At 35.7% G+C, this 23,614-nt stretch overlaps 2 protein-coding genes and 1 long non-coding RNA gene across 4 annotated transcripts; 2 read left to right on the forward strand and 1 right to left on the reverse strand.

Moving 5' to 3' along the window:
• The first annotated feature begins 1,859 nt into the window (after positions 1-1,859).
• On the forward strand, positions 1,860-3,757 carry LOC104885392 (UPF0496 protein At1g20180). Its single transcript, XM_010670090.4, has 2 exons — positions 1,860-2,118; positions 2,215-3,757. The coding sequence occupies exons 1-2, from the start codon at positions 2,052-2,054 to the stop codon at positions 3,399-3,401; spliced, it is 1,254 nt and encodes a 417-aa protein (XP_010668392.2). The 5' UTR covers positions 1,860-2,051; the 3' UTR covers positions 3,402-3,757.
• A 1,394-nt stretch (positions 3,758-5,151) lies between these two features.
• On the reverse strand, positions 5,152-9,547 carry LOC104884023 (uncharacterized). 2 transcript variants are annotated; one of them, XM_010668613.4, is made up of 6 exons: positions 9,316-9,535; positions 9,124-9,172; positions 8,166-8,292; positions 6,663-6,733; positions 6,512-6,584; positions 5,152-5,612 (listed from the first exon to the last, which is right to left on the reverse strand). In XM_010668613.4, exons 1-6 carry the CDS (start codon positions 9,470-9,472, stop codon positions 5,499-5,501), a joined length of 591 nt encoding a protein of 196 aa, XP_010666915.2. In that variant the 5' UTR covers positions 9,473-9,535; the 3' UTR covers positions 5,152-5,498. The 2 variants fall into 2 exon arrangements, with proteins under 2 accessions (XP_010666915.2, XP_057247543.1); XM_057391560.1 differs by having other exon boundaries at positions 5,491-5,628; positions 9,316-9,547.
• A 3,064-nt stretch (positions 9,548-12,611) lies between these two features.
• Positions 12,612-15,572, forward strand: LOC125491905 (uncharacterized). The gene is made up of 2 exons (XR_007268474.2): positions 12,612-12,984; positions 15,389-15,572. It is a non-coding gene; the product is annotated as an uncharacterized LOC125491905 (long non-coding RNA).
• The last annotated feature ends 8,042 nt before the right edge of the window (positions 15,573-23,614 follow it).

A 23,614-nucleotide genomic window follows, 5' to 3' on the forward strand; every position in this document is an offset into this window, starting at 1 on the left:
TATTTTCTGAAATTTTCAATGATATGTAATTTTTTTTCTAAATATTCAAGTAAAATAATATATATGTATGTGTGTGTGTGTGTGTGTGTATATATATATATATATATATATATATATATACATAATATATATATATATATATATATATATATATATATATAAGCCAATGGATGAGCTATTATATATCTATTATATAAGCCAATTTCAAACAATTAAAAAGTAAGAACTTTCAAATTTTCTTTCTAACTAAACTTCCAACTGCAATCACAATTTCAAAGAACATACATTAACATAAACATACCCAAAAAAAGGAGGACAATCTCATATTTTTTTTATTTTTTGCCTTTTATAATTGTCTTATGTGTCGATTAGGATAATTTATCATTTTATTTATTTAAAGGCTCATAGTGGTCGTTTGTGTTAGTTGGGATAATAAGACATTATTGTAAAATTAACGCACGCATTGCGTACAATATAAGCCTAGTATATTTTGTTACAAGGGAGACCTTATACAAAACTCCTTAGCTTGTCCAAAAGCCTCACACAAATAACGAAAAACATAAGATGTACTACTAAAAGTAATTGAAAACCAAAAGAAAGCCAAGAGAATAAAACAGAATCATGCACCAAAAATATAGGTGATAAAGTAATACACGTATGATAGACGTTATCGTGTTACCAAAGCCACATAACAACAATATTTCTTAGAACTTGTTTATTCAGCTCATGAAAGTATTTATTCAGCTTGGAAGAAATGGGGAAGAAATTATTGAAGTATGAAGAAGCAGCAAGTGTGTTATGCTGCATTAGTTGCTACTGGTTATAACATTTAGAAGACTAGGAACAAAGCATTATGGTACCTAGGCCGAAATTTGTTACTGAGGGTCCATTTGGTAAAATGTAAAACATTTTCTTGGAAAACTTTTTTCTTCTATTTTCAATTTTACATTGTTTCGTTTGTAAATGAGTGTAAAACCATTTTCCCTTGGAGTGAAATTGCTCTCTTTATGATGGAAAACCATTTTCCTTTGCAAATGAAGGGAAAACTATTTTCCTTCATTTTCCTTATCTATCATGTACACTCCTTTCAGTACCTCCCTACTATCCCTTTCATTTTCCTTTCACGTCATCATTTTTTCTTACATGGAACCAACAACGGAAAACTAATTTTGAAATTGTGTCATTTTACACTGAAAATGTTTCACCCAACCAAACGGAGCCTGAGTGTGTAAAATATGAAGTATGCCTGTATATTGAGAGGTAATTTTTTTTTTTTTTTTTGAGGGGAAGAGGTAATTTTCTTGATTATCCTATAATTTTGACAAAGTTCCACCAATAGATGTGTTACACGCGGCTCCAGTAGAATAATGCCAAAAGATACATTGCTATAGGATAACTCTTGGTCACTCATCTATTTAGTGACGAGAGTTACCTTGGAAATTTTTGTCCGTCGTGGAGCCCACGAAATTGGAAACCAATCACCTTACCATCCCTTAATCATCATCATCATTTTATCATATGAAGTGATGTAAGCAAAATTAAACTGTTTTTTCATTACATCACGTGCCTTCCCATACCCACATCATGTAGTAATCTCCCTAATTTTCGTGTATTAACAAAATTAACCATCTCTAATCATTAACAACCACAATTTAGATATTATTTGATTTAAAACAAAGAGATATCATCATCTTGAATATTAACAGTAATGTTGCTTAAAACAAATACTTGACGTGTGCCAAACTTTAATCTATATTGAAGAAGCTCCAATTGTACTTGTGTTATACACGTAAGTCCTAACCTACATGACTACATCAAGCGGTGGGGCTTTGTAATTATACACAACTGCCAAACGAGTTTCTTCTTCTCTTCCACTTAATTCTCTTTCTCTCTCTCTCTCTCTCTCTCTCTCTCTCTCTACCTAATCCTATATATATAAATTTGTCTCAACATATAAATATAAATCACCATTGATATAACCTTAACTCTTTAACTGACAAACATACACTTCTTTTGAGCTTGCATTGTGATCAAATATATTTTTGATTGACATGATTTCCTCAAAGAGCAAGAAGATATGGTGGTCCAAGCTCAAATCTTCATTTTCATCAAAAAAAGGTAATAACAGCTAACAATTATTTTTCATATGATTTCTTCTTTATTAATTTGTTGGTTCATATATTATATATATGATTGTGATTCTGTTTTTGTTAGGAAATTCAAAGAGGAAAGATACAACAAAGGAAGGTAGCTTATGTAGGAAGCTAAACGTAAACGAAGAGTACAAGGAAGTATTCAGGACCAAATCTTATATGGAAATATGGAGCAAAGTTCAAGCTTTAGATGATAATAACCAACAATGTTATTCTCGTTCATCATCATCATCTTCATCTTCATATGTTTCATATTCTTCTTCTTCTTCCTATAAATATAATTCATCATCATCCCCAGTTCCTTTCTACATGCATCATCTCTCAGATTTTCTCCTAGAACCACGGCAAGAGGCTGTGATCGATATAATAAAATCCTCAAATCTTCAAACCCTACTTAATGACTACTTTGATGCAAGCCTTGAAGCCTGCAATATATGTGAGTTGCTCTTAAGAGGTATCCATAAAACTCGGTCTAACCACCGCCTCCTCGAGAAGGTGATCAACTTATCTGAAGGAGGAGGAATGGAAGATGGAGAAGGAGAAGGAGAAGGAGATTATTTTAGTAGATTCACATGCCATAAAATAATACTACTCCAAGAATTAGCTTCATTTGCAAGCTTAAACAACCCTTTATCAAATATCATAAATGGGACGGTTGATTTTCGTAAGATCCATGACAAATATTCCCATTTACTCCGAAAATTAACAAACAGGAAGAGAAGAATCAAGCGAAAGGAGAAATTTACGCGATTTTACAAGAAGGCGGCTGGCTATGGCTTTGTGATCACCTACTCGGTGCTTGCTATTGCTTTACTAGCCCTAGCAATGCATAGCATGGTAGGTATTCTAGGAGCACCAGGGTTATTATTGCCACTTTCTATGGGTGTGATGAAGAAAGTAAAGGGTGGAGGATCGCTCAAGGCAAACTTCCTTAAACACCTAGGATCACAGCTAGATGTCGCGGCTAAGGGAATGTATATCTTCATCAATGACTTTGACACCGTGGGGAGGCTTGTCACACGCCTGCATGATGAGGTTGAACATAAGAGAGAAATCGCGGCCATGTGTGTCAGAAATGGGAAGAGTCATCAAGTTATCAGGGAAGCTTTAAGGAATATTCAAATGCATCAACAAGGTTTTGTAGAACAATTGGAAGAGCTTGAACAACATATTTACTTGTGCTTTTTAACTATAAACAGATCAAGGAGATTAGTTACTGAAGAGATATTGGCCCCTTTCAATACCTGAGGTAATCTCTTCCAGAGACATTTCAATTCGTCAGGAAGGAATTCTTACATTGATTATTGATAGTATATGTAATTTGTAACAGTTAGTTAATTCTGGACCAAGCTAGCAAGATGTATTGCATGACTTTTAATTTATTGATAGATCTTAGGAAAACAAAATAATTCAAGATATATGTTTTAACATAGATAGGTTAAAGTGGAATATAGTTAGTACTTAGTTGGATGATATAGGCAGCACCGTAAATCAATGTAGGGTGTAAATACACATACGATATCCATCTCTTGGCTTTTTATTATGTTTCAATTTTGTTTCAAGACATATAATACAAATTATACACGGCTCAATTTTTTTATGCATCTAACACAAGTTTTGTGATGTAACACCTTATAAGTGATTCAGATCCTGCCTTTGCAGCAACTAGCATATATAGTTATCTGTTATTTGTGATGATATATAGTAATATTCAGGTATCGGAAGATTGTTATTTGTGTGTCACCATAGGGAAACAGAGAAACATCTTTTTCGAGACTGAAATTGTGAGAAGGATTTGGAAATGTTCAAATTTGGGATAAATGTCACAAATGATGCAACCATTGATATCTGCTCATGGATAATTAACTCTCTTCTATCTATGGTTTATGGAAATTTGATTCAGATAACAATAGTCCGAGTCATAGTTTGATAGCTGTTTTTTGGGCTATCTGGTTGCCAGGGGCGGATGCATGTTAGTACTAGTGGGGTCAGTTGACCCCACTTATATCTAGAAATTTTGAAAATTTTCCTTATAGATTTTGATACTTTTTGAAAATTTTCTTGTAAAACTAATTGTTTGAGCCCACTAAAAACTAGAAATTTTATTTCGACCCCACATAATACATATTTTTATTAATCCGCAATGGTTGCACCAGAATGAAGTTGCTTTAAAACGTTCTAAAGTTAATCCAAAGGAAATCTTATTCAAAGTGGAGCATCTAATTTGGGAACAAGAGTGGAGAATGGGTGAATTAAATCTTGGAAATCTTAAGCAGCAAGTGAGAAGAGTGGAGGAAATTCATGTTACTTCTCAAGTGAATTATGGGTACAAATGTATCATTCGTGTTTTCGGAGCATGGAAGAAGAGAATTGAAGGCTTTCCGAAAGCTGCCATTGGGTAGGCTGTCTTTGTAGTGGGGAAAATGATTTTCCATGGAATGGAAGGGCTGTAGCTGTTTCTGCTTTGGAGACTGAAGGTTATGCCATGCTCAAAGGGTTGGTGGAAGCTAAGCAAAAGGGGTTTAGTGAGGTTGTTGTATGCTCAGCTTCGGATTTGCTCTTGCGAGTCATCGATCATCAATATCGGTAGATGGATATAGCTAGCTTGGTGCAGGATATAATTGCTCTTAGTACTTGTTCCATATCTTGTAAGTTTATGAAGGTGTGTAGAGCTGAAGTCAAAATTGCCCATGATCTTGCCATTAAAGCAAGATATGGGTATCTCGTATCTTGTATAGTTTTCTTTGTTTTTGTGTGTTATCTTGTTGTCAAAAAGAAAAATTGATATATAGTAATAGTCATACAATATAGGTCTAAATTATCAATTTAAGACATGCTTGGATTAAGGGATTTGCCATAGCAACAGTTTGAGATACGAAAAGAGTACCACGCCAAATACATCTAAATATTGACCAGAGTTGGCGCTTGTGCTGCACTTTCAGACTCATCTACTCTCATCGTCGGGGTTAGGGGGGGGGGGTAAATAAAACAAGTCAGCTGCTTAAAAACATCTATATTTCTTATTGAAATTTTGGAATTATTCAATATGAATATACAGCATAAATGAAATCATACAACATAGGAGGATTCGAGATTTAGTACCGAAAGATCCGTATCATATAACATAGGAGGATTCGATATTTGGTCCCAAAATGTCTAGTACAGGGATTCGCTTCTTAACTTTGGGTTGCATGTATAGATGAACCCTCCCTCAAGCTCCCACCATCTTCGAACCAATTACAATGATAGTACAACGAGCTCAGCTGCTTGGACCAGTTCAATGACATGTATTCAGAACTTATGATCAGCCCATCGGCAGAGAATACCTCATGTAACAAGAGACTGTCAGGCGAGCTTTCTTAATTTCTTAAATTCATCAAAAGTCACAAGTGAATCCTTAATCTTCAGCCAATCTCCAGGTTTTGGCATTACAATTGCGATGAAACCATCTCTATCAGCCTGAAACAGTGAGAGACTGATGAGGAGTTGAATAAGTAACAGCCAATTAATTCAGAAAGTACGCAGTCTAGTTCCATAAATCACTATTTGCAACGGATTCTCAATCATCTCCATCAATCAGTTTTGAATTGTTAATAGAGTATGTCTTTCCTCTCACTTGTTTGTTAGCAAATGATGGTGTTCAGTGTTCGTTTTGATGATTTGAAATCAAAGATGGGTTATGAGAGATGTGTGCACTTGACAGAACAAAAAATCTACAGAGCAAATTTGAGAACGGAATTCACACAAGGAAAATGTAACACAGAGTAGTACACAACAGATCAAAGTGATATATGATAGGAGGCAAGGTGTGAGAAGTGGTGGACTTTCACTAACCTGCAGGTCTCTTGACATGGGTTTGAAAGCCCGTTTGGTAGTCGTTAATATATTGCGGTAATGGGAATGAATTTTAAGTGTAATTTTTTTAAGGAAGCACCCTTAAAATCTCCATGGGGAGACATTTTTTCTCCATGGGCAAGCAATCTCACCCCTAAACTTGTGCTTTTGTCTCCAAGGGGAAGCAATTTTCATTACAACTCATTTCTACCTACAAGGCGGTATTGGATGGGAATGAATATTCAAGAAGGAAAGTGAACACTTTAAGATAAATTAGCATTACCATGGGAATGAACAATGATATTTTTCACAAATTTACACATAAATTCATTCTCATTACCATCATTTATGACCAACTACCAAACGGGCCGTGAGTGCTCGAGAAAGGGGAGTGTTGAGAGGGGTGAAGTGTGCGGGGGAGGGCTGTGATTGATCTGACACCTGATAAAAGTGGACCTGAGACACGCCCTATCTTACCATAAATAAAGAAGCTATGATAGGTAAACATATTAAATAATTCTTACCGATGTGTTGAGCAATTCTGGATTTTGGATTAGTCTATTGTTGACTTCAAGCAATGACCCTTTCACGCAACACCTGTTCAGGACATCCTAATCTTTAGATGATGGAGGTGAAACGAAGGCAGAAAAGACTATGAACCAAGAGCATCACTACCTCACTATATAAGAAGCATCACCAGCATAGACATTGCACAATATACTGTTTGGGTGAAAGTGTTGCGCATTCTGCAAAAGTAATGATTAATGAGGCATAGTGAAATTTAAAATCTAAACAGTAGAAACATAATACATTAGGTGACGCCATTATCTTCTATTTTTCTCGTCTACCGTAATATAATCACCCATTTCTAAGCTATAGCGTTAACATAATAGAATCATCACCACCTATAAAGCAAATATGATTAATGTAGCATTAGTGATAAGTAAGCATAGATAGAAACTTTTAGAACAAGGAGCACAATTTGAACAAAGAATTAACATTTTTATAACCAGTAGGCTTCGAATACTCTCACCATATACGCTAGAGCCTATAGGGCACCAAACCCTTAGATGAACTATTTCTGATTTTCTGGCTGCATGTCAAATGTTTTGTGCGTAGACACCAGCATACAATAATTCAATAAAACCAAATTGTTGCATAACTAAAAGATAAGTACTATTATATATGGTAAGATCCTTTAGGAATACTTTGTGCTGATTGAGGACATAGTCTATCTGGCTATATCAGTTCTAAACAATGTTATAACAATTCGACCACCTACTTACTCCACTCTCTTAATTGTCAGCCAATTATCTTCAAGGAAGTCACACTAGAAGCTTCTATAAATAAGCATACTTCCTTTTGGCTTTGATGTCAGGTAGACCTTTTTTTTAATTAAGAAATATCCCACTTCAATCTAGAAGTATTTGACAATGATGTGCACTTCCATCGCAATTTGTAAAAAACTATTTTAGATTTCTGCAGGAATTAAGCAGTGTAAGATACTATGCTGAAGATTGCAACTATTTAAAGCTGTTCTTAAATTCAGCTATGCTTCCACGAATATATAGAGACAGAATCTTATATAAACATAGTTCTATGAGGTACACCTGAATTGGCAAAGTGATCTAGTGAAACTTTTGTTTTGTTAGACATCTTTGGATTTCAAAATCCATGAGAGTTGGGACCTAATGCTTGGATCAAGTGTCAGCCTTAGGTAAGGATCACAAAATCATATTCGAAACATTCTGAAAGTACAAATTTAATGACACATTCACAAGGCCTACTTCCTTTCTTATACATATATAAATAGCCAGCTAGCACATTTTATCAATTCCATATGCACTCAGAGTTTCAGCTGTCAAGTGTCCAATATTCGAGATGAAATAAAGAGTCCGCACATCAATTCAGTTATTAATTTTCGACAACTAATCATGACTTAATCCCCGATAATGATTTACAATCTTTAGCTATATATTCCACTACATTCTTCTGAGCCCTTGTTGAAAGTGCAAAGAGAGGAAAACTACTAAGCTCTTTGATTGAGTAGCAACGGACAAACTCTGATAAATGTCCTCGGACCCTCGTGCCCCTTTGCTAACTAATACAGTACATTGAAACAACACCTCTGATATTTAAAGAGTATATAAAGCAAAAAACACAAGCTAATTTCATTACCTTCTTGCGCTTCCCTGTAACCTTAAACTCGCTACGGTCCGACTTCCCAACATTAAAATCTACAGAGGTAACACCTCCTTCACCTTGAAGAGCTACATGGGTTAGTGCCAAACCAACTACACACAAACTGCATTGTACACAAAATAAATAAAAAAAACACATAAGATTTAACTCAATGCTATAAAAACATTAACACAATTCTTCCAAAAACAATAAAAGATGATTGACAAGTTTCGATGATGCATGTTCGATTCAGTTAACCCAAATAATAAAAAAATTCCATCTTGAGCAGGCCAAAACTTATATATCTTCTTTTCTCACTGGAAGAACACTCTAATCATTTGGTCAATAGACAATAAGTACATGAAAGAATAATGAAATTATACTGCATCCATTCTAAAATAAATGAAACATCTACCATTTCAGCCTGTTTTACAATAAATAAAAGGTACCTTTATTTACATTTAGGCTCCATTTGATAGGGCGTAAAACGTTTTCCTAGAAACTTGTTTTCCTCTATTTTCAATTTTACATTATTTCGTTTGCAAAGGAGTGTAAAACTATTTTCCCTCGGAGTACAATCGCTCTTCCAATGATGAAAAACCGTATTCCCTCTGTTTTCCTTCATTTTTCTTATCTCTCTCATTTACACTCCTCTCCCTACCTCCTTACTTTCTTTTTTTTCTTACATAGAACCAAACAACGAAAAACTAATTTTAGAATTGTGTTTTCCATTGTAAATTATTTTTATGTGAAAAGCATTTTACACTGAAAATGTTTTACGCCCGACCAACCAAACGGAGCCTTAGTTCTCCCTATCTCTCCTTTTCTTAGTCCCCGGGTACCTCCTCTATGTTTTATTTATTTTAGAACAGAGGAACTAAGAATAACTACATAAAAGCATTGCAGTATAAATAATTAAACGATTCATATTATAATGTAAAAAAGAAAATCATACCCATTAGCATGACGATACACATATTGATCGTGCCCTGGTTTCATAAAATCTGAATGCAACAAATATCAACCAAAATTAACAACCCAACAAAATAAAGTCGCTTAATTTGTAACATATAAACCAATTCCCAAATACACAGTATACCAGAAAGATCATAAATTGGAAATATAAAATATGTGAAAAAAAGGTTACCAAGGGCGAAATAACGGACGAAGTTGGTTTCAACAGCAGAAGGAGGAGAGAGGGGGAGATTGGAAAGATCTGGAAGAAGCAATCTCTTCAATTCTTCTTCTTCATTATTATGTTGCAATTGAGGGACAGAATCCAGTGTTTTTAGAGTTTCTGTCATTGTTTTTGTCAACTGCAAATTGACGGCGATGATAGTAGTAGAGTAGCAACAACTCAAATAAGTCTAGTAGCAGATGCACAGCAAAATAGCAAATTACCTCGTGGGAGAATTGGCTCATTTTTTATTTGGGCCCTTTTTTTTGTATTTATGAGATTTGTGGAGTTGGGCCCTAGGCTCAGAGATTAAGCAACTGGACTGGGATGGGCCGGGCCTTGGTATTAATTGGGCCGGTCCAATTAGGCCATGAATTTTATCATATTAGTATTTTCAAATTTTTATTAAATAAAGAAAAAAGTTAACATTTCGTTTGGATCTTATTCATGGAAGGAAATGTAAAGAATAGAGAAGATAGAATGAGGGGAAGATGGAGTGCAGTGGATAGTGATCCATCTACACTGAAAAAGATCGGACAAGTATCTCCCCTTTTATTACTATACTGCTAAATGACGTCCTATAATTTCCTAGTAACGCCCTAAATACGTATAAAATACTTTATTACTTTTCATTTTTTTCTCACTTTTCGCCCTTCCCTCAATTCCCCTTGTCCTTCTTCTTCCACACCACCGGTCCACCACCACCTTCACCCCATCACTACCACCATACATAAGAGTACTTTTCCCCTTGAGAATTAAACAAATGGGCATGACAAAGTTCCACCGTCACAAATTAAACCTTTAACGGAGTTATGCTTGCAGTGACCCATCACCATATAACTCCTTCAACAATGGCAGCCGCCAGCATTAACAATTTTTGTATTCTTCACATCACCTCCCCACCTTCACGCCATCACCACCCCACCTTCTACCTTATAGCGATTTTTCTATAAAAAAAAAAAAGAAAGAAAGAGGGAGGCGTATGCGATGGACGCCCCACCACCGAGGTAGGCGTCTATGGCAGGCGCTCCATCACAGGAAGAGGCGCCTGCCATGGACGCCTACCCCGGTGGTGGGGCGTCTATGGTAGGCGCCTGTAGTGTTTTATTCTCAAAAAAATACACAGGCGCCTGACATGGACGCCCCACCACCAAAGTAAGCGTCCATGGCAGGTGCCTCTTCCTATGGTGGAGCATCTGCCATGGACGCCTACCCCGGTGGTGGGGCGTCCATCGCAGACGCCTCCCTCTTTTTTTTTTTTTTAAAAAAAAAAAAAACGTTATATGGTGACAGCATGAAGGTGGGATGGTGTTGGGGTGTGAAGATGGTGTGAAGAGGGTGATGCCCCTGCGCTGTTTTGTTTCCTGAATTTCAAAGCCTTCATTTTTTGAGTTTAAAAATCTAGAAACTTGTTTCCTGAATTTGCAGCCACCATTTTTGCCTTTTTGGTATTTTTGAGGTATTTGAGGAGAGAAAGGAGGAGGAGGAGGAGGGGTGGTAGAAGGTGATGATGGTGAAAATGAAATCAAGCGTTGGTGATGGTGGTGGCGGCGACGTTCTTGTGATGGTGGTGGTGGCGTTGGCAGCGGCAGCTCTGGCAGTGGTGGTTGGGAAATGGGAAAGGAAAAGGTGAAAGAGAAGAAATAGAAATATACAAATACAGTATAAAAATATTGTATTTAGGGCATTACTAGGAAATTTTATGGCGTAATTTAGCAAAATCCTTTTATTACCGTAGATTTTGCAAGCACTATTTTATGAAATGTATATGTAGTTCCAATTTAAAAAAATGTACTTCCTTCGTTTTTTTTACATGTTACACTTTGATATTTACACTATTCACAAACTTCACTTTGACCATCGTTTGTGATTTATTCGTAAATAAAAATATAGTCATGTAGGATTTTGTTAGATTGGTCTTGATATGTATTTTTTTAATATGTATTTTTTATAATTTTTACAAATAAAAAATTAGAGATATATGTACCCAAAGTTTTTGTATTGGCATGCTTAAAAAGTGATGTGTGACATGTAAAAAAAAATCGGAGAAAGTATATACTATTATCTAGCTAACGTACAAGTAGGCTATATTTGGAGAAACATTTTAGATTCTTTAACTGATAAGGTGCTAAAAGATTTAGTGGTGTCTGAGAAGTACCTAAGATAAAATTTTACATGGTCAAAATGACAGCAATGTTGTTGCTTCATCCACCACCCCTGCATTTTTCTTATCTATGTCCTCCCGCCCCCACGAAATGTAGCTTATGCGGAACCGATTAGTAGCTCTTGATTAAGGCCCAATTCATGTTCTTTTCAAGGCTTCTGAAATGAGCTTTCTATACGTCCGAAGGTAAAATCATGCAAGTTCAGCCAGCAAGCCATGAAGTTCATATGCTATCTAAACAAATGCCAAGTCCAGAGCATGTATTTAGTAAAGTACTAGATATATGCCCTTTTCGATCTTGTACGAAAGTACACTGAAGACCAACCCAATCTCGACGAAAAAAAGAAAAGCGTTATCGGATTTGAAGCGATGACTTAAGCATACTTTCTTCTCTTATGATTTTTCAAACTTTCTTTAGTTTAGTGATTGATATCAAAGAGAGTCTCAGAAATCTCCAAATTCTTCGAAACCTCCCCTCTCCGCTCTTTGCCACCCTCTGACCGCTACTTACCATTTCAAAAACGAAAAACGCTTTTCGCTCCTCTCACATTCGTTCGAGCTCTTTCAGATCCTCGAGACAGACGCAAGAAATGGGAGAAATGAAAACGAAAAGGTATCCGATTTTCGAGAGGACATTATACTGGGGTGGGGAGGGTCTCCCTTCTTTTAGATATAAGATCAATGACTTAAAATAAAAAAGAAAAGACAGATGCCGAGAGAAACTGTTAGACTTCTTTATTGCGTTGCGCAAAAAAAAGGGGCTTACGTTTTTCAGCTCCATCGCACTGCCGCATAAACAATGGATCCGCTGGGCTGGATGAGCAACCTTTTATTTGGCCTCTGTACTAGTAGTGAAGAGGCTTGCTACTTTCAATCAGAAAAGGAAGATGGAGCAAGGCAAGGGATAAAGAAGTTGTTCCCTCTTCTCTGGTAACCCGCCGCTGGTCATATAGAGCGCTCCGCCCGCCACCGCATATGTAGAAAAAGACACTACTAGAATCTGCATTATTAACGACTACATTATAACGACCAAGTGAAATTTTCGTTGATATATGTATGCATTAACGAGAACTTTTGGCGATCGTCGTTGTTATAAGGTCTAGTACATATTATGAGTTGCTAAACTCTCGTTAATACCTGAGAAGAAAAATAAATTATATCAAGTTCATCGTTAATACCTGATACTAACTTCATTTTTTTAGAAAAAAACCGTAATTAAGCACTTAGAGCGCCAGATCGAGGAGCAAAATTTTTCTTTAAAATTGAAAATGAAACCTATTCGCTCCATTTCTCCTCTTTCAACATACATTGTTTAGAAAAAAAAATCGCTTTCAACATGAAATTAAGTTTTGAAACTGCTTCTCTCTCAACTTGCAAGCCGCTGCTTCAACGACTGAATTCGATCGACGACTGAATTGAATTTGCTGTGCCGACTGAATTTCGCTGCTTCGACCTAATTTCAACCAAGTTATTTGGTAAGTACTTTTGAATTTGGGAATTTCAAATTCGACTCAATTTTTTGTATATTCCAGTTATTGAGTGAAATTTTCAATCCTAAGAAGTTAGTATCACCATACATGTTTAAATTTTCTAATTCTAATGTTGCTTACTGTATCTAAATTGATTGCATCGATTTTATTTGTTTATATGCTAATTTTAATCTTTTATTGGATTCAATTAGATTGAATATTGTGCTTGGATGTGGGTTTTAGCTAAATTGCAATTTTCGGGTAGTGTTTCTTTGTATTCATTTTACTTCCTTGAAGCAAAAATTCGAAAATAAAATTCTAAAAATTAATTCAATATCAATTGTTTGGTGAACATTAATTATTGTTTTCTATTAGGTAGTGTTTGGGAAATTAGAAGTCATTTCAATTATTGGAAGTTTTTCTTAAATTTGAAATCTGAACTTTTAATTTTGAATATTGTGTTTGAGAAATAGAAAGAATTACTATCGCAGGGGGTTTATCATCTAATAGTTTGTTTGATGCAGGGGTTTATAACATTAAATTATATGAGGTTCTAATATTAGTTCCTTTAAATCATCATACTTCAATCTGATAAAGAATTTTAAAAGAAGTTAAGTTATAGTTAAGTAATGTTATGATAGTATGAGGTGTAGAATGACAACTGCGAAACGAATTTACATACATTCATCTGTAACTTTTATCAATTGATATAATGATTATTACATAAAGCATGACTTAATAATAATTTTAGATATCATTGAAAGAGTGAGAGAATTGATTAGGGAGTCTAAGAATCAAGATGATAATAATAATTATTGTTATTATGACGAAACGACACATCTTTCTAATACATATTTTTAAGTTTATTTGTCGATATTTGAAGTTGTCCAATTGATTAGATTCTAACACACGTTTGAATTTTGATTAAGTTTGTAATCTTGATCTATTATGCTAATAAAAATCTAGGAAGCAGAAAACGTGGTACTTTTGGGACTTCATATTTTGATTGTATGAAATAACTCAAATGAATATGCAGTGGGTAAGCAAAAGTGGAGGTCTTTTATAAAAAAACTCGTTATAAATACAATTGATTTGCAGCCTGCTATGGTTGTTTCATGTTGACACTAGTATCAAAGGTTATAAACTAAATTTCTTTTGTGTAAGTTGACATACCTATGGTTAACAAACATTTCAGGCTTTCATTTCCTTTGCTAGAGCAGTTTGGGAACAGTGGATTGTGCCATCGATTAGAGAAACCATTTTGCAAGTTTTGCATATTGTTTAGGCTTATATGATTTTAGAAGTCTAAAATTTCTTGTTGTGCACCTAATTAGTTTATTAAGAGTCAGATAGATAAGTGGTCATTCATGAATCACAACAAAACTTGCATTGAGAAGTGACTAGTAACACAGTTATTGTGATAGATTCATAGTTATGAAAGTGTGTTTACACATATTTGCACACACACTCTGCAACTATTTTACACCATTTTTTAGCCAACAGAGCTGCTGGGCAGCTTGTACAGCGAGAAGAACAGAGCCACTGGCAGCTAGCAGAATGACATTTGTGCAAGAAAGTAATATAGAGCTGCTGCTGGCAGCTATGCAACATGTAGAACAAAGCTGCTGGCAGCTGTGCAGCAAGTAAAACAGAGCTGCCTGGCAGCCTATACAGCAACCAAAACATAGTTGTTTGGTAGTCTGTGTAGCAAGTTGAATAGGCTGCTAGGAAATTCCTGATATATATCAAATGATTAAGTTAAAGAGATTGACTAAATCATCAACTTGTTTATATGCATCAAGCTTAAAATTTAGTTCTTTTATCCACTATTTGAGCCTATTATATATATCATGCTTGGTATTTGAGAAATCCTTTGAATGTTTAGGCGTCTCAAAAGTTAGCCCATAACTGTTGGGAATCCAAAGTCAGTCTTTGTGGAAATGATATACTGTATTATATATTTACTTGAGTCGAGTAGGGTATGTGCACCTAAGAGACATGATCATGAATTCGTGAATGATGGATTTTATTTGTTTCTCTCTACTAATTAAAAATTGTTCAACGGGAAGTGTTGGTTAACTTTTGATATGAATTTGCTACCATTCTGAGTATATGTTTGGCATTTGGGATTGTATTTGTGGTTTTGAAACAGGTTTTTAATTTATCTGTTATTGGTTAAGTTTATGTTATCCAATTTACAAAGGAAACTCTGCCAAATTTCACATTTGAATTTCTATAAATTAGTTATTTATTTTTGTTCATGGTTCTTTTATTGTTGCTGCATTACAAATGATCTTAATTCATGGCTTATGTTGCTCTTAAATTGTCAATATATACTAACTTTATCTTTTGTTGTGTATGTATTTTAGTACATGAACTAATCTTATTGTTAACTTGTATTGTCTTCTAGGTATATGAAGAAGAAAACAACCATGCACATCATCGACAACTTAGGAATGATTTATGTAGTTTTAAAGCTTTATAGGATGAGATGACTATTTGAAAGATCTTCAAACTCATTTATGTTTCTAGCGGCTTGTACTAAAATCAATTGATATTATGTTAACGATTTATTTCTATTTTTAGTTTTTATCTTTTCTAATCTTATATACATGTTCATTGAACAAATTAAAGTAACACGTGAAAACGTGTCCTTATCACTTATATAGTTATATCTATATGAAGTACTTGTTGGAATTATATTGGTATATTTTAAGCACAATATTTCACTATTATGTGGTCGTTATTACTTATAAATATGTTGCCATTCAATATCCAATAATGACAATAGGTTGTTTGTTGTAAATGAATAACGACGAAAGAATATTTGTCGTTATTGCTTAACGACGTGTGGACATATCATTGTTAATGACTAAAAAAACTAACGACAAACATTGTCGTTAAAACTATTAACGACGGAAGCTATTGCAACGAACAAACGACCAACTTTTTTTCGTCGTTAAAAGGTTTAACGACGACTTTTAGGTCCTATAACGACGAATTTGTTTGTCGTTAAAAAGACTTTTTCTAGTAGTGAGAGGGAGCGGGGAAGGAAGAACATTTGACTTTGACACATGAGGTGGCGAGTTTGGCTAGGTAACATATAAGCTGAAATTGTAACTTATCAAAATCAGCTGACTGAAATTTTGAAAAACCTTTCTAAAATTTCGATAATAACTAATTTTTCAAAAATAATTTATCAACTTCGTCAACTAATTTTGCCAAAGAGTTAAACTAATTAACTACCTTATCAGTTTCAGCACCTTACCAATTTCAGCTAATATATTATTAGTTTTAGCTAACTTATCAATTTCATCTCTTTTTAAACTAGTATTGCCAAAAAAAAAACCCGTAATCTGGACATGAGAAGATTACCGATGAACTTAAAAGATAAAATTTACTATATTTAAATGACAATGAGTTAAATTTGTAATACTCCCAATGCACTTACAAATGTAGGAGGTAAATAAGTAACAAAAATGAGGCATCTATACAAATATATTAAAAGGCGTGCGAAAATAAGAAATTGTGCTACGTGACACTCTACCTAGGGAGTTTTAGTTCATGTAATCCATGTACAATAAAAAAATTAAGAAATTGCATAGTATAGGGTTTGATCCCGAGACCTTAGGTACATACACTAAAGTTTTAACCACTAGGCTAAGTTATATTTAGTGTTATTATCATAATGTATTATATCAATAAATGAAATTTTTTCTTACCTGGAGGATATCCCGGTCCTAATAACTAGTTTGCTATGAAAAGGTGTTGGTAACTCATTGAATACTCCAATGTAAGCTGGTGTAAGTGTAGTCAAGTTAGTACCAAAATAAACTTTGGTAGTAAGAATCACTTCAGTATATGTATTAAAGTGAAAATTTTGGTACCAACTTTAACGTGATTTAGTACTAGCTTACCCTTAGCTTGGTACCTCCAACCTATAAAATTATTTTGGTAACTGTGTCAAACGTCAAGTTAAGTTACACTAAAACATGCTAATTCTACACTAAAATAGGATTAAAATTCAAAAAGAACTTAAAATAAAAATTGTTATTGTGTTGTTTTTGGCTGACATTAGCTTCTAATTAAGACCTTTGGTAGTCTCGTGACAATTAGGGCTTCCAGCCTTCCACGTTGTACATTTCAAAACCCTTTTGGCGCCATGTTTGAAATACATCTTCTTGGCTAAATTTCCTTTATATTATGGGAAACTACTCTTTGACAATTGTTTATTTGCTTTCTTTGCTTGGAATAATTTTGGGGCCAATGATTCGTGAAGTTTGACTATTATCTTGTTAGTTTGTTGATACTTGTGGACTTATTAAATTTGATTTTGACTTTGGCAATCTAGGACTTTTATGGGTTGTATTAAAAATGTGTAACTTATGAATAATGTACTTAAATCAATGAATCTAAAACATTATAAAATGCGTTGATTATATTTCTTTTTGTCAGAATAGTAATCCAAGTAAATGATTTTTCACAAGCCGCACAGTTAGTCATATTCGCAATATAATGAGGCACATAATAACTAGGCAGATGGGGGTAAAAAAGAATAGTTAGTGTAAATCGTTACCTAGTTTAGATTTCAATTTTCCATATCATCTTTTTCGATTCCACTATCCTAGTTGGGCCATGAATGCTAACAAAGAAAGCGTCAACATGGATCATAATGACATCTCGGGGATGAAGTGTCCCTAACTAGCTAAAGTTCTCGAGGCAGTGGGCTTCTTAAATTTTTTTGCATGATAAACTACCCTACTAACAATGACATTGCTAGGGATGGGGGTGTATTACGGAAGACACAACTATTTTTATTTTTTTCAGTCTCATGACATGGGTAAGGAAATATATCGCGCTACACAAGGCCTCTAGCCTCAACACTATTGGCCATGTTTTGGGCTAGCCAACCAATGAACATCATGCCGAAGTTAAGAGAGGAAGGAAATTCAGGCTGGAAGCAAATCTCCAAAAAATTTCGACAGTCAGATAAGGTCGACCACATTTACAAACGGACCTTAACATCTAGGGAAACAAAGATCAAGGGAGAGCTTTCGGATCCATAAACGAGCGCGTCGGGGGGAAGGGAGCTTTATCATGCTAGAGAAGCCAAAGAAAGAATTTGACATTGGGTTTGCACATGCCCTCCAGTGTTGTGATTTATAAACAAGTGCTAACTAATTATGCAATTAACAATAATCAAGAAGAATCATGAAATTGATACAACAAACAAACAAACTAAGAAAAGGAAAAACAAGGAACGCACTAACATTAACGTAGGAAACCTGAGCTTCTGGAGAAAAACCCACAAACTTGCACCGTGGAATCAATGGAGAACAATGCTCTCTTAAAAACTTTCACTCTCTCTCCTATAACCATATAAAAGATAAGATATCAAGTTTTAATAATGAAGTTGAGTGGAACTCATTCTAAAATCATAAAATAGGATATCTATAAACCTAGGAATAAAAGAATCCAAGAGCCACAATTAAAACTTGAGTTGCAAAAAATATGCAAAATGCTTGCCCGCTGGTGGCCGACTTCTTGGAAGTTCCTGCCTCCTTTCTGCAAAAATTGCACGCCCGAGTGAAGAAGTGCCCGCCAGGGGACAACGTCCGGGCCACTTGAGCGCTAGCATGGGCCCTGCTGCTGCCCGCCCAGGAAGCAACTGGCGCTACTACACTTCCTTCTCTTCTTCTTGCCTTCTTCCTTGTGTCTTAATGCTTCACCATCTCCACAAGACCACAACCCAACAATCTCCTACATAGAGATTGGTTAAGCAAGAGAACATCCTTCCATAAATGTCCGAAACTATCACCATCATCTCTCTCCATACATTAGCCATAACTAATCCAGCTTCCTTTGGATCAAAGGAAGCAACAAGAAGGTCTCAACCAACCTCGATCCAACATCTCTTCAAACCCATCATACGCATGCTCCCACATAGATACAAACACAAGCATCACAACCATGCTTCCACCTAGACAAAGCATCCCCATGATAACACATCTCCCTAAACCAAAGAAATGTCATTGAAGTTTGCACAAACTCCAATACAAAGACATTAAAACCTACACCAAATTTGATTCTCACTATGCACTAGTGGAAAAACCTCATATGTCACAAACAAACTGACCGGGTTTTCACAAAATTGGACCAGTTAATGCAAATTTTTGAAGGCGGAAATTTTTGGGCCAATAAACTGATCCGGTTGAGAGGAGAGTTGGATTTGGTTAACTGATCTTGTCGCCTCTAATCGGATCATTTAAGTGGCCTAATAAGTTCAAGGCCCAACGTATTCTACCGCAACCTGGCCCAGTTTTCTTTGGTAAATGAACTCCTTTCTCTCATGGCTCACCCATTTCTTATTTAATGGAACCCTATCTTACCCTTTGTCCTCCTCCCTCTTTCCACTCCTCTTCAACCGAGTCACCATTCTCCCCTCTCCCTCTTCTCTATCCTCAACGATCCAGCCAAAAACAACAACCAATCCTTCTTCCCAGTGGCCAATTCCATCCCTCTTTTCCTCTCATACCATCTCCTTATCTGTAAACTTCCCACTTTAAGATTCACCATACCATCCCCTCATCTGCAAACTTCCTAGTGGCCACCACGAACATCGACGCCCCTAAAGACAAATAATCGACCACTGGTTTTCCTCTTTTCTCTCTCACCAATGTCGTTCACAATCACCCACGTGACCCATGACGCCACAAACAAAGGCCTACCACCCACTATGTCACCAACGAAGACCATGACACCATCAGCAACACCACCATCTCCACAATCCTCCTCCCTCGTTTCTCCTCCCTATTTGGTCCACAACGACGAACCACAACAACAATTCAATCTAGCCAACGCGACACCACCTACAAGAATTCGAGCCACCACCAACCAAGTTTCTAGATATAAGGAAATATTATTCCTTTTTTGTTTGTTTTAAGTTTGTAATTTCTGATTTTTAGTTTTCGCTTTTGCTGTGGAATAATCTTTGTTCATTTTCGTTATAATTTTTTTTGTATTTAAATATTTTTAAATATTTATGTAATATTTTTTGATTTTTGTTATTTTATTATTTTGTAATTTGTGTGTAGTTTTGTAATTTAGTTTTCAGTATTTCGTTGTAATTTAAATTTGTAATTATACAATATTTACTAATATTTATGCAATATGCTGTAAAATCGGAATTTTATTAAATATTTATGCAATATATGCTATAAAATCGGAATTTGTATAATATTTGTACAATTGAATTCATTTTTAGTTTTTATAATATTTGTTAGATCTGAATTTTTTCAAATTTTCATTGCTGCAGACGTGTATATTTGCTTGACTTTTGGTTTTCGTTGGCTACTCCTACTTGTTGCTGCAAACCTACATTGCAAGGCAGACTTTTTTTTTTTTGCTTCATGACTCCCAAAACTGATGTGATTTTGCAAGATAACCGGATCAATTAGTGACAAACTGATCCAATTTTGGACCGGATCTGTTTGTCACTCCTACTCGTTGCGGGCTCATCCAATCCAGATCAATAAGCATGATTGTGATCGGATTAGATGAGATTTTTTCCACTAGTGAAGAAACCTCTAAATCATTGCACCATCACTACATGAACCTGCACAACCTTCTACCCCGGAGGTCGGTTCATCTAAGAGACAACTACAACAAAATGATGATCTCATCCTCATCAACCAAGTAAGATAACCACTTCGTCTCCAATCGAGGAAGCCTATTGAAGTCTAGTCAAACCCAAACAAAACAATCACCACCTTAGCCAAAAAAGCATCTCATTGTTCTAGAAACAAACTCACATTGGTCCCACCCTAATAAAACACCCTTTGCTCCACTTAGGATTTCCGGTATAACATCCTTGTGTGCCACCTTCACCTCATGCGCTTACATGTCAATTTGCCACCGAGACACCGCTTTACCACGATTCTAATCCTTTTGCCCACTATCGATTGATTACCGACCAAACACCACCTTATATGAAGTTTCCGTCCTAATTTTGGGCTCTTTTCCTGTTCTTCCCATGGTGTAAAGGGTTCCACTTCTTGTTCCCCGAGCTATAATCATAGATCCCTTAACAATCTTCCAAGAACCACATCAAACACAATCTTGCGACCCGATGTGGCAAATTACTCACAAATATCAAGCTCTTCTTGAACCTCAGGATGAACTTGACATCCTTCAACTCCAACAGGCTACCATGAGTGAGTTTCACACTCACATCACCTGACCCCATGACTTCCACTACCTTGCCATCCGCAAGATAGACTTTTCCAAGTTTTTCAGATTTGAAATTCTAGAACAACTCCTTGCATGATAAGGAATGATGAGAAGAACCTGATTCCAAAACCCATGATCCCGACCACCCAAACAACTCTTTTGGAGCACCCATGCTTACCACCAAAGCATCGGAATGTCAGGTTTGTTGTTGCAGCATCTCCCTCTCGTCACTATCTTGAACTTTCTCCTTCCCTTTCCCATTCCCTCTCTTTGGATAATCTTTCTTGAAATGACCTTTATTACCACACTCCCAACAAACCACATGAGCTCCCTCATTCGATTTACCTTACCCTCTTCACTTTGATCTTTTATGACTTGCATTTCCCCTTTGTTGATTTCTTCTCCCCCTACTTTCACTACTATAATCACCATCCAGCGATTTACCATACTGTCTTTTTCAAATGCTTTCACTCAAAATCAAGTCCCTCACATCATCACACTTCAACTTCTCTTTACCAGAGGAGTTGCTAATGATGGACACCATAGTTTCCCATGACAAAGGAAAAGAAGACAACAAAATCAATGCCTTCACTTCATTATCAAATTTGATAGCCATCAAAGACAATTGACCCAAAATCGAATTGATCTTATTTATGTGTTCAGCGGCCAAACTACCATCAATCATCTCCATTTCAAACAGGCGACGCATCTAGTAGACTTTGTTGATAGCCGATGGTTTATCATACATACTTGAAAAATTTTCCATCAAACCAGTCGTTGTTTACTCATCCTTGACATACAAAGCCACACTCCGAGCCAATGTAAATTTCACAACTCCAAGTGATTTTCTATCAAGAACTTTCCAATCATCCTCAAGCATACCACTTGGTCTCTTTTCCTTAAGAGACAAGTAAAGATTCTTTTGATACAGAATACCCTCTATTTGCATTTTCCAAAATCAAAATATTTACCATCAAATCTTTCAATCCTCAATTTCCCTTCTTCCATTGTGATTTTGACCCAAAAATTGTAACTTTGATTTTTCTAACCAAAAAAGCCAAATTTTGATTTTTCAACCACAACTACGGATTTTCAACACAGCACTAAACCACTTTTCACTAAATTAAACATTGGCTTAGATACTAATTACTATGATTTAGAAACAAGCGCAAACTAATTATGCAATTAAAAACAATAAAAAATTCACAAGAGCGGGCTCAACTATTTCCCATTTTATTTTGTAAGTCCCAATTGTAGATTATTTCCTATAGTCTTTGTGATTTTTATAGATCATGATTTACTTATGAAGGTTAAATTTTTTTAAATGTGGGACCTACTTCTTCTTCTTCCTTCACTTCTCCTCTTCTGCATCAGCTGGACAGAAACAGGGGCTGAGCCACCGCTACCTCCCTTCCCAGCTTGACCCCTCATTCTCTCACGCAACATCTCTCTCCCTCCTCCCAACCCCACCCCAACCTTAAGCTCACCCCTCATTCTCTCTCCTCCACCCTCGCCCTCTCTCCTTTTCCTTCGCACTAGAAGTCGCCGAATCAGCACCTGTCCGAAAAATTGGGGCAGAGCCACCCCTGACACCGCCTTCCTAGCCTCACCCCTCATTCTTTCACACAACATCTTTCTCTCTCTCTCTCTCCTCCCAACCCTGCCCCAACCTCTAGCCTCACCCCTCATTCTATTTTCTCTACCCTGATTCTCTCTCTTCCACCCTCGCCCTCTCGCCTTCTCCTTCACACAAGAAGTCGCCGCTGAACACCGCAGCTGCAGCCGCAATCACTGCCTTGCAATTTTGCATCCAAAGGAACAAAAATTGCTAGTAGAATAATAGGATGTTATAGGCATTTTGGAGGCCAGGGTTGGTTGTTCCACTGGTGCCATGGTTATTCTGGTGCTTCTTGCCGGTGATGCAATGCAGTTACTTCTGCTCAGCCTCTTTCCTTCTCTCCCAAATCTGTCGTCTCTATTTTTTGTCCCCATTCTTACTGTTAGTGGAAACAAGCTAGGTAAAGAAAAAGACCAAAGGGAAGAAAAATGGGGAGGGGTTGTAATACCCCGTATTTTTTAGGCATTTATTGAGATTATTTTAAAAAATTTTAAATTTTCTCTTCAAAAATCTTTTTAAACTATTTTTAAAATCACATTGGAGGGAAATATAGTTTGAATTTTATAGGGTTATTTTAGTAATTTTTTTAAACAATAGTTGCTCTTGTCACTATCTTATTTAATTAATTAATTATTTAAACAAATGTTGGATAAATAATTTTATAAAATTCAAAATTCATTTTTGGGTAATAAAATCATATTATACATTTTAGTATGTAATTTTCGGATTTTTTTATAAGTGTTGTTTTGAAAAATCGGTTTCTTTTCAATAAAACCGAAAACTTTAAAT

Source organism: Beta vulgaris, chromosome 1 (assembly GCF_026745355.1).
Source record: "Beta vulgaris subsp. vulgaris cultivar EL10 chromosome 1, EL10.2, whole genome shotgun sequence".
NCBI classification, from domain to species: domain Eukaryota; kingdom Viridiplantae; phylum Streptophyta; class Magnoliopsida; order Caryophyllales; family Amaranthaceae; genus Beta; species Beta vulgaris.